Here is a 12,222-nt window from a genome sequence, read left to right as displayed (position 1 = left end):
ACAATATTCTCGTAGTATTTCGACTTTACTCTCATAGTATTCCGACTTTATTCTTGAAGTATTCCAACTTTATTCTCGTAGTATTTCGACTTTATTCTCCTAGTATTCCGACTTTATTCTCGAAGTATTCCGACTTTATTCTAGTAGTATTTAGACTTTATTCTCAAAGTATTTCGACATTTTTCTCGTAATATTTTGACTTTATTCTTATAATATTCTGTCTTTATTTTCATAGAAATCATTCTAATATGCTGATTTAAAAAAACTGCATTTATTTTATTTAGCATATTATCCAACCTTAAATGCCTAAAAAACATGGTATTTCTGTAGGTTACATCCAACTGTGTACCCATAACCATTGGAAAAAAATTAAAATTGAAACTTGCACTTCCTATAACTCCTTTATGATTCATAGTAAACATCCATTCTCATGTTTTCAGGAAAAGGAGGATGAGGAAGAAGACAAGAACAGCGAGAAACTGGAGCTTGAGGAGGAGCTGCTGTTTGAGGACTTTGAGCTGGGCGATGAAGACTGTGAACTTCCTGAGGAGGAGGAAGTGGACATAGAGGATGGAGAACTTGAGGAGGCAGAAGTTGAAGAAAGTACCAAAATGAAGATCCTGCGGCAAATAGCAGACATGGCGTCCAAACTCAAGGAAATCGTTGGCAATCTGATTACCACTGCAGGAAAAGTAGTCGTAACCATATTATTGGGCCTCACAGGTAGGTAGTGTTGAGACAGACATCGCTCACGACATAGGATCGATATGCAGCATTCATTTATAAACTGAAGATAAATACAAGCTCAAGTGCATTGTAATATCCCAAAGATCAAACAAAAATAAGTAAAACATCAGCCTCAGGCCATCCAAGATGTAGATGAGTTTGTTTCTTGATCAGATTTGTAGAAATGTGTCATTGCATCACTGTCTCACCAATGGATGTGAATGGGTGCCGTCAGAATGAGAGTCTAAACAGCTGATAAAAACCTCACAATAATCCACAAGTACAATCCAGTACATCAGTTAACATCTTGAGAAGACAAAAGCTAAAACAAATCAATCATTAAGACATTTTTAACTAAAATACAAGTCCATAATCCATAATGGTGCTTCCTCCAGTTTAAAAGGTCTGAATCAGGAGTCCAAAACGGCTTTAAACAAACGTGTGGCTGGATTTTGATGTGAGAGACAACAGGAGATGGACTTTTTCACTGAAGGGAGTGTTATTATGGATTATGGACTCAAAGTATTAAGTTAAAAATGTCTTGATGATGGATTTGTTTCAGCTTTTGTCTTCTCAAGTTGTTAACTGATGGACTGGATTGTATTTGGGGATTATTGTGATGTTTTTATCAGCCGTTTGGACTCTCATTCTGACGCCACCCATTCACTCCAGAGGATCCATTGGTGAGACAGTGATGTAAAATGTCTCAAGAACTGTTCTAATAATAAGTGATTTTCATTTTAGGGTAAACTACTCTTTTAAGGATTAAAAAATCGAGTCAATAGGATTCAGTAGGATTTCAAATAATTTTGTGTAAGGGAGAAATACACCTGCCTGGCCAAAAAAAAAGTCGCCACCAAAAAAAAGGTCATACACTCTAATATTTCGTTGGACCACCTTTAGCTTTGATTACGGCACGCATTCGCTGTGGCATTGTTTCAATAAGCTTCTGCAAAGTCCATCCAGTGTTGCATTCATTTTTCACCAAGTTCTTGCATTGATGATGGTAGAGTCTGACCGCTGCGCTAAGCCTTCTCCAGCACATCCCAAAGATTCTCAATGGGTTTAAGGTCTGAACTCTGTGGTGGCCAATCCATGTGTGAAAATGATGTCTCATGCTCCCTGAACCACTCTTTCACAATTTGAGCCTGATGAATCCTGGGATTGTCATCTTGGAATATGCCCGTGCCATCAGGAAAGAAAAAATCCATTGATGGAATAACCTGGTCATTCATTATATTCAGGTAGTCAGCTGACCTCACTCTTTGAGCACATACTGTTGCTGAACCTAGACCTGACCAACTGCAGCAAACCCAGATCATAGCACTTAGTTAAATCCAGGTGGCGACTTTTTTTTGGGGCCAGGCAGTGTATTTCCCTGTGCAAATTTAGCAGTGGGTCCAAATTTAAAAAAATCCACATTAAAAAATGAAAAATCCAAGATTCAAGTCGGAACATTTTGAGAATAAAGTTTATTCTCGTAGTATTTTGACTTTATTCTTGAAATATTTCAGCTTTATTTTCTTAGTATTTCAGTTTTTTGCACATAATATTTCAACTGTATTCTCATAATATTTAGACTTTATTCTCGTAATTTCAACTTTATTCTCAAAACATTTCAGCTTTATTTACATAATATTTCAACTTCGTTCTCAAAATATTTAGACTTTACTCTCTAATATTTTGACTTTATTCTCATAATATTTAAACTTTATTGTAATTTTCAATTATCAAAACATGTTGACTTTATTCTTGTAATATTTCAGTTTTAATCTCATAATATTTCAACTTTATTCTCGTAATTTTGACTTTATTTTCAAGATATTTGGACTTTATTCTCATAATTTTTACTTTATTCTCAAAACATTTCAGCTTTATTCTCGTAATATTTAGACTTTACTCTTGTAATATTTTGACTTTAATCTCAAAATATTTCAACTGTGTTCTCATAATATTGCAACTTTATTCTCGTAATGTTTTATTTATTCTCAAAATATTATGACTTTATTATCATAATCTTAGATTTTTTTTTTTTTTTTACGTGGCACTAAAATGCTGTTGTACAAATTGGACTTCATTGCATCTTCAGTACTGTCCTGGGAATTGATTTTTTTCTCTCCTTCTTCTCTCGATGTGTCCCTCATTCAGGTATGATGTTGCCTTCTCTGACCTCCACTGTGTATTTCTTCACGTTCCTGGGTTTGTGCACCTGGTGGTCTTTCTGCCGCACATTCGACCCGCTCCTGTTCAGCTGTCTGTGCGTCCTGATGGCCATCTTCAGCGCCGGACACCTCATCATGCTCTACCTCTACCAGTTCCAGTTCTTCCAAGAGGCCGTTCCGCCAGGAAACAGTTACGCCAGGTGAAAAAACACCGCCTGTTACCTGTCAAAGAGCTGGATTGAATGGGATATGAGCTCTTAATGTATTCAGGATCAGCTCTGTAGACAAGTCACCACCCTTTTTTAAAACATACCCCTGACTTGTTGAGATTTGCTGGAGTATGTGAGACTTCATGCCAGGCAGGTGAATGCTTTGATTTATGCTGTTGCTTGTTTTGAACATAAAGGGTTTACATCTCAACCACAAGCTTACACTAAAGCAGCCAGATCTTCTTACTGTAACCAATCAGAAAATCAAACACAAAAGGAAAATTCAGTCAGAACGATTACGCTGATTTAGCAAACTACCGTGTTTGGTTATGTGGCATTACAGCGACTGGCGTCCGCTGCCGAATCGAGAACGCCAGTATGAATTGAGGTCATGTGTGTTTATCTTGTCAAGCTGGTTCTTGATTAAAGGCTAAACTTAAGTGGATAATTGACATGTACAGGGACTGTCTTCCAGAGCAGGGTATTCAATGACTGAAAGTGAAATTATTGAACCTAAACATAGGAGCCGCATCATTTTTATTATTTAGATTTTTTTTCATGATTATTTTATTCTCTAAGTCGTTTTTAAATAGTTTTAAATATGTAATATTTTTAATAAAAAAGATTTTTGAAATAAAAAATAATAATAAAATGTAAAAGCACAATAATAATAATAATAAATAAATAAATAAATACTTAATATTTGAATAAAAATATTTTTGAAATAAAAAAAAATATAAAATTAAAAGCACAATGGTATTGTAATTATTAACAACAATAATAATAGTACAATTAGATTATTTTATTATTTTAGTTAATTTTATTTATATTATTTTATATTAATATTATTTTATTTTATGAGTCATAGTTTTTGAATAAAAAAGAAAAAAATGTAAATACTTAATATTTTTTTATAAAAAAAATAATTAATAAAATGTAAAAACACAATAATAATAATAATAAAATTAGATAATTTATTATTTTAAATACTGAATATTTAAAAAAAAATATTTTTGAATTTTCTTTTTATAAAATTAAAAGCACAATATTATTATTATTATTATTATTATTATTAATAGTAAAATTAGATGAATTTATTATTTTAGTCATGATTATTTTATTCTATAAGTCATAGTTTTTAAATAAAAAATAAATATTTTTAAATACTTAATATTTTAATGAAAAAACAAATCATGTATGTATTATTGTTAAAGATATAAAATAAATAAATTAAGTGCTAAAAATAAATTAATAAAATATAAAAGCACAATAATAGTAATAATAATAATAATAATAGTAAAATAAGATTATGATTATTTTATTTTAGTCATGATTATTTATTCATAGTTTTTAAATAAAAAACAAATATTTTTAAATGCTTCATACTTAATATTTTTAATTAAAATAAAAAAAGAAACAAATAAATGTATTGTTGTTTTGTATAATTTATAATAATAATGTATAATTTATTTAAAAATTAATTAATAAAACGTAAAAGCACAATAATAATAATAAAAATAAAATTTGATTAATAATTACTATTTTATTATTTAGTCATAAGTATTTTATTCTATAAGTCAGTTTTTAAATATATGTATGTATGTATAGAAAAATACATTGTCATAAAAAACTGAATGAAAAAAAGTTAACACTATGAAATAAAAAGAAAACAAATACATGTATATTATTATTTTTATTTTATATAATGAAATAAAAGCTCATAAAATGTATATTTAATTGTGAATATTTTTTTAATAATATATTTATATAAAATTAATATAAAATTGCAAGTATTTCATCTGTATAATGCAATGCGTTAAAGTTTTTCTCACATATATAAATAGGCCTGTACACAAAGAAATATATCTTTTTACACATAAAATAAATGCTTTATTTATTCCTTCATTCATTCAGATCATCACATTTAGGGATCATTGGCATCAAAAAGTTTTAAACTTGTGAGTTTTTGGATGAAGAGTTATGTGTTCATATCCAGAAAAGATGAAAAAGTTTGAGCTCTACAGACTTTTTTTCTCTTTTTCTGGAGCTCATGTTTGATAGCATGTGGCTAGAAATGCTGCATTAAAAGCCTCCGTGTCGTGTTGAGCTCATCATGTAAATCATAAGAGTTTGGCAGCGCTGCTGTATTTGAGCTCTCGCTTCGCATCTCTAACCAAAAACGACCTACGAGCCGACACTGTCAGCCTCTATTCGGAGGAGTTTGATTTAAAGAGTCAATATTCACTTTGCTTTCAGAAATCTTGATTTAGTTTGCTGTGTTTTGTGTGGCGTCTGCCCAGCGTCTGGCTCCAGGAAAGACCTCGCGACTGCATGAGAGCCCAAACTCACGCTAATCAACCTTTATTTGTAGAAGTCTGCAGGTTTGTGGGATGTAAGCTGTTTATCGAGCTGTAAGTTTTCAGATCTGATTTCAGATCACAACGTTTACATCTGATGGCCTGATTTGACTCCATGTTAAAGGAATCATTCTTTTCACAGTTTTTGCTCATTTCATGGCGTTAGAGGAGCGCAGGGTTAGTCGTGGCAGACGTGGTTTAAATATTTCCACACAAGCTAGCATAACCAAATTTATGCCATAGCAACACTATACAGAGAAAAAAAGTGCACCTATCCAACCAAGCCTAGCAACTAGAACACTATAGAATACCCAAGACATGTCACTCCTATAGTTTTGAATGAGGAAAAATGCAACGCTCATTATGGCCGCGAAGCCCCGCCTTCTTAATGAAAGAGCCAATCGGTGATTAGTAAAGTCACTGCAGCTGCCGTTAGAAGTCCCGGTTGCTATAGAAACAATTGGTGCTCTAAGACGTGCTCTCAGTACTGGCATGAGCACTGGCTCATCTAGCCGGAAAAATAAGCGTTTTTAACACTATTCTGAGCACAAGGAACCATATTTATGAAGCAGTTCTTGTCTTGTCAAAGAGATAGTAGCTGCACTTTCATGCCTGAGAGGTGTTTCAAAGATGGCCACTGAGTGACATGACTTGCCTTAAAGGGACTTTGACTAGAATCATGTTTATTAACATGCTAATCAGGCTAGAAACATGCTAACAACATGTTAAACATGCAAGAAACATGCCAGTAACTTGGTAAGCAACAAGCTACTAATGCTAACATCATGCTAGTGACATTCTAATCATGCTAGCAACATGTTAATCATGTTAGAAACATGCTAATCAGGCTAGAAACATGGTAAACATGCCAGAAAAATGTTAACAACATGTTAACACCATGCTAATTAGGCTAGAAACATGTTAAAAACATGTTAATCATGTTAGAAACATGCCAACAACGTGCCAATTAGGCTTGAAACATGCTAAACGTGCCAGAAACAGGTTAACAACAAGCTAATTAAGCTAGAAACATGCTAAAAACATGCTAATTATCTTATACAAATATTAACGACATTCTAATCAGGCTAGTAACATGTCAGAAACATGTTAACAACAAGCTAATTAAGTTAAAAGCATGCTAAAAACATGCTGATAATGTTAGAAACATGTTAACATGCTAGTAAAATGTTAAACATGCCAAAAACGCATTAACAACATGCCAATTAAGCTAGAAACATGTTAAAAACATGCTGATCATGTTAGAAAAATATTAACAACATGCTAATCATGCTAGTAGCATGTTAAATGTGCCCGAAACATGTTAACAACATGTTAATTAAGCTAGCAACATGCTAAAAACATGCTGATTATTTTAGAAACATGTTAACAACATGCTAATCATGCTAGTAGCATGTTAAACATGCAGAAACATATTAACAACATGCTAATTAAGCTAGAAACATGCTAAAACATGCTGATTATGTTAGAAACGTGTTAACAAAATGCTAATCATGCTAGTAACATGTTAAACATGCCAGAAACATGTTAACATGCTAATTAGACTTGAAACATGCTAAAACAAGCTAATCATGTTAAAAAAATGCTAACAACACACAAATCACGCTAGAAACATGTTAACATGTTAATCATGCTAGTAACTTGCTAAGTATGCTAACAACATGCTAGCAACTTGGTAATCATGCTAGAAACAGGCTAGCAATTTGCTAATCATGTTAGAAACATGCTAACAACTTGCTAATCATGCTACAAACATGCTAGCAACTTGGTAATCATGCTAGAAACATGCTAGCAATTTGCTAATCATGTTAGAAACATGCTAGCAATTTGCTAATCATGTTAGAAACATGCTAGCAACTTGCTAATCATGCTACAAACATGCTAGCAACTTGGTAATCATGCTAGAAACATGCTAGCAATTTGCTAATCATGTTAGAAACATGCTAGCAATTTGCTAATCATGTTAGAAACATGCTAGCAACTTGCTAATCATGCTACAAACATGCTAGCAACTTGCTTTAAAAATTTTTAAAACTTTTAAACTTCCTAAACTTTTTAAACTGCTTAAACTTTTCAAACTTTCTTTGTCTGGCTTTCTCAAGCCAACTTAAAGCTTGTCTTGACAAACTTTTTTTATCTAGTTTAATAACGTGCCTCTGAGATGTTACAATGTATCCACCTACGGGGCATATTGTAACATTTCACTTCCTTTCTTTTGAGGAAAACAACGAAAAACATATACACTGTAATTATGAAACAAAGTGACATATGTGAACTAGACAAGTGTGAAACTAATGTGGATAAAAATTATACTCTGAACTCCTCATGGATTTAAACAAACAGAGAAATTCAAAAAGTGTTAGGATGTGATCTGTGCTCCCCTATGACTTTCCTTCTTCTGTGGAGTAATGTAATAAATAAAAATAAATAATAAAATAAATAAAATGAGAAAAACAAAGCAAATTTACTAAACATCTAACTAAAATTAAAATAAAAACAGACGATATAAAAATAGAGAGTCCAGATGCTTCTCTTTAGGACAGGATGGCTCCGGCCCTGTTTACGTTACACAGCTGCTTTCAGGGAGAGAAAGAGAAAAAACAATCAAAGGTGACTCAGAGTCTTTGAGTAACAGACATGCCATTCTTCTAAGTGAAGGCTGGATCAGCATCTCTTAAGGCTTCAGCGGCTGCTCTATATTACTCTGACACACTAATATTCTCCACCGGCGGCAGCAGAGAGCCTTCAAAACACACATTAGCAGCGGATACGGGACTAATTGCAGAGCAACTGGTGCGTCTCATGTGTGTTATCATTATTACATATAGTGTAATACATTTCTAAATAAATTATTAAATTCTAAAACAAAACAACAACAATAATAATAATGAAAGGAAATAATTAAATTAATTCTGATTGTTTTAGATTGACGGCCATAGTTCGTATAACACTATGAAATGGAAAAACAAAACAGATAAACGTATGTTGTTTTTATTATTATTATTATTATTACAATAAATAATAATGAAAATAATAATAATAATAATAATTATTATTATTATTATTAATTATTATTAGTAGTGTGTGTGTGTGTGTGTGTGTGTGTGTATATATATATATATATATATATATATATATATATATATATATATATATATATATATATATATATATATCGGAAGTCATAGGTTTTAGCACTATTAAATAAAAAATAACACGCAAACAAATAAATAATAATAATAATTATTTTTGTTGTATAAAATTATATTATTATTTTTTAATAAAAATATTCCATTTGCAGTCACAGGTTTTAACACTATGAGAAACAAAAATTTGAATAATAATTATTATTTATAACAAATGATTATTATTATTATTATTATTATTATTATTATTATTATTATTATTATTTGTTGTTTATTATTTTTATTACAAAAATAATTTTGACAGTCATAGGTTTTAACACTATGAAATAAAAAGAACTAATAAAAATATTAATAATAATAATAATAATAAATGATGATGATGATAATACATATTATTATTATTATTATTAATATTATTTTTTTATATTTTTTTTATAAAAAAATATTACATTGGCAGTCATAGGTTTTAATACTATGAAATAAAAATAACAAATAAACAAATTAATAATAATAATAATAATAATAATAATAATAAAACAAATAATAATAATATTTTTATTATTTACATTTTTATCATTTTTTTTAATAAAATTATTCCATTGGCACTCCTAGGTTTTGACACAATTAAATTTGCTACAGTATTATTATTATTATTATTATTATTATTATTATTATTATTATTATTATTATTATTATTATTATTATTATTTTAATAGAAATATATTTCATTGTCAGTCATAAACATAAATAAAAAGCAACAAATATATATAGAGAAAGAGAGAGAGCAAATTATAAAATATAAAATACATAAATTGACAAATATCATTGACAACCATTGATTTTAACACTATGAAATAAAAAAGAAACAAATACATGTGTATTAGTAGTAGTAGTACTAGTATTACTACATAGAATGTAATAAATACCTTGTGAATTTGGGGTTAACGTAACCCAAAAAGCGTAACTGACAACAAAATCCAAACACTAGAAAACATCTGTCACGAAGACTTTGAAAGACTCTCTCCTGCGTCGGCTGTTTGTTTGGCTTTTCTCTATTACAGTAGATTAGTAGCTGCTCAAGACTTCAGAATGGCAAAACCATGAGCGAACACTACAAATAAACAACCATTCTGACCTCTGAACGAAACCAGTTTAAAAATTGTTACTGCGCTCATTTGGGCTCAATCCACATCCTGAAACCTCATACACATTCAAAGCCTCTATAAACCACACAGATACTCCACACACGTCTGAAACCCGGCTCAGAACGGCAGCGAACGCCAAGCCAAACGCACCACAATACCTTTCACAAACACAATGTGTGGGAGAAGAATAAAAGAGGCGAACGTGCAAAGAAAGCATAAAACGAGCGTACAAATACGCTTTACTAAACCCCTCTGTTCAACCACATAGAATTAAGTGGTTTTTAGAGGATTTTGTGGTTTCTTCCTCAAAACAAAACCTGAGAAACACCCTATTAGAAAAACATTAGACGATTTGCGAGACGAAACCTCTGAGACGGAAAACAAAGAGCTTCTCTCTCACAATCACATAAACAGCACAATCAGGACCAGCTTTGTGGCGAGGACGCGCTTTTGATTACACACTAGCTGAGCTCCAACTATGTGGAAATGCCAGAGAAGACTCTATTTTGGACAGAAGAAATGCAAATTTAGCAAAGCCAGAGATTAAAAGCAAATGCTTTTCTGTTGGTTTGTCTGTTGGGTGCAACCAGTGCAGGAAGTATTGCTCAGACGCTGCTTGTTTATTACTGGAAATACTCCCTGGATATGTCATATTTCCTTTAAGTTTAAGTTTAAGGTCAGTTTTGTAAAAGAAATGAATGCTTTTATTCATCAGGGATGCTTTGTGACAGTAAAGACATTTAAAATGTTAAAAAGATTCATATTTCAAATAAATGATGTTCTTTTGAACTTTCTATTCATCTCTGAATACTCAAAAATAAAATGTATGATGGTTTCCTGAAAAATATTGGATGGCACAACTGTTTTCTGCGACAGTGTTTTAGTGGCACATTAAAAAAATAATATAAAGAAATTCTAAGATTACGAGAATATAGTCGAAATATTACGAGAATAAAGTTGAAATATTACGAGAATAAATTTGAAATGTTTTGCGAATAAAGTCAAAATATTACGAGAATAAAGTCAAAATATTACGAGAATAAAGTCGAAATATTACGAGAATAAAGTCGAAATACTGCGAGAATAAAGTCGAAATACTACGAGAATAAAGTCGAAATACTACGAGAATAAAGTCGAAATACTACGAGAATAAAGTCGAAATACTACGAGAATAAAGTCGAAATACTGCAAGAATAAAGTCGGAATATTACGAGAATAAAGTCGAAATACTGCGAGAATAAAGTCGGAATACTACGAGAATAAAGTCGAAATACTACGAGAATAAAGTCGGAATACTACGAGAATAAAGTCGGAATACTGCGAGAATAAAGTCGAAATACTACGAGAATAAAGGCGAAATACTACGAGAATAAAGTCGGAATACTGCGAGAATAAAGTCGAAATACTACGAGAATAAAGTCGGAATACTACAAGAATAAAGTCGGAATACTGCGAGAATAAAGTCGAAATACTACGAGAATAAAGTCGGAATACTGCGAGAATAAAGTCGGAATACTGCGAGAATAAAGTCGAAATACTGCGAGAATAAAGTCGGAATACTACGAGAATAAAGTCGAAATACTGCGAGAATAAAGTCGAAATACTGCGAGAATAAAGTCGAAATACTACGAGAATAAAGTCGGAATACTGCGAGAATAAAGTCGAAATACTACGAGAATAAAGTCGGAATATTACGAGAATAAAGTCGAAATACTACGAGAATAAAGTCGAAATACTGCGAGAATAAAGTCGAAATACTGCGAGAATAAAGTCGAAATACTACGAGAATAAAGTCGAAATACTGCGAGAATAAAGTCGAAATACTGCGAGAATAAAGTCGGAATACTACGAGAATAAAGTCGAAATACTGCGAGAATAAAGTCGAAATACTGCGAGAATAAAGTCGAAATACTGCGAGAATAAAGTCGAAATACTACGAGAATAAAGTCGGAATACTGCGAGAATAAAGTCGAAATACTACGAGAATAAAGTCGGAATACTGCGAGAATAAAGTCGAAATACTACAAGAATAAAGTCGGAATACTGCGAGAATAAAGTCGAAATACTACAAGAATAAAGTCGAAATACTACGAGAATAAAGTCGAAATACTGCGAGAATAAAGTCGAAATACTACGAGAATAAAGTCGAAATACTACGAGAATAAAGTCGAAATACTACGAGAATAAAGTCGAAATACTACGAGAATAAAGTCGAAATACTACGAGAATAAAGTCGAAATACTACGAGAATAAAGTCGAAATATTACGAGAATAAAGTCGAAATATTGCGAGAATAAAGTCGAAATACTACTAGAATAAAGTCGAAATATTACGAGAATAAAGTCGAAATATTGCGAGAATAAAGTCGAAATACTACGAGAATAAAGTCGAAATACTACGAGAATAAAGTCGAAATACTACGAGAATAAAGTCGAAATACTACGAGAAGAAAGTCGAAA

At 31.4% G+C, this 12,222-nt stretch overlaps 1 protein-coding gene across 1 annotated transcript in view; it reads left to right on the top strand.

Moving 5' to 3' along the window:
- Nucleotides 1-12,222, top strand: part of piezo2a (piezo-type mechanosensitive ion channel component 2a) — a 235,552-nt gene that overhangs the window by 126,810 nt on the left and 96,520 nt on the right. The window contains 2 exon segments of the mRNA XM_073830385.1: nt 441-723; nt 2,875-3,088. Coding sequence (XP_073686486.1) covers nt 441-723; nt 2,875-3,088 — 497 coding nt within the window.

Source organism: Garra rufa, chromosome 24 (assembly GCF_049309525.1).
Source record: "Garra rufa chromosome 24, GarRuf1.0, whole genome shotgun sequence".
Classification (NCBI taxonomy): Eukaryota; Metazoa; Chordata; class Actinopteri; order Cypriniformes; family Cyprinidae; genus Garra; species Garra rufa.
Note: the sequence above shows the minus strand (reverse complement) of the source record. Positions and strands in the feature narration are given on the sequence as shown.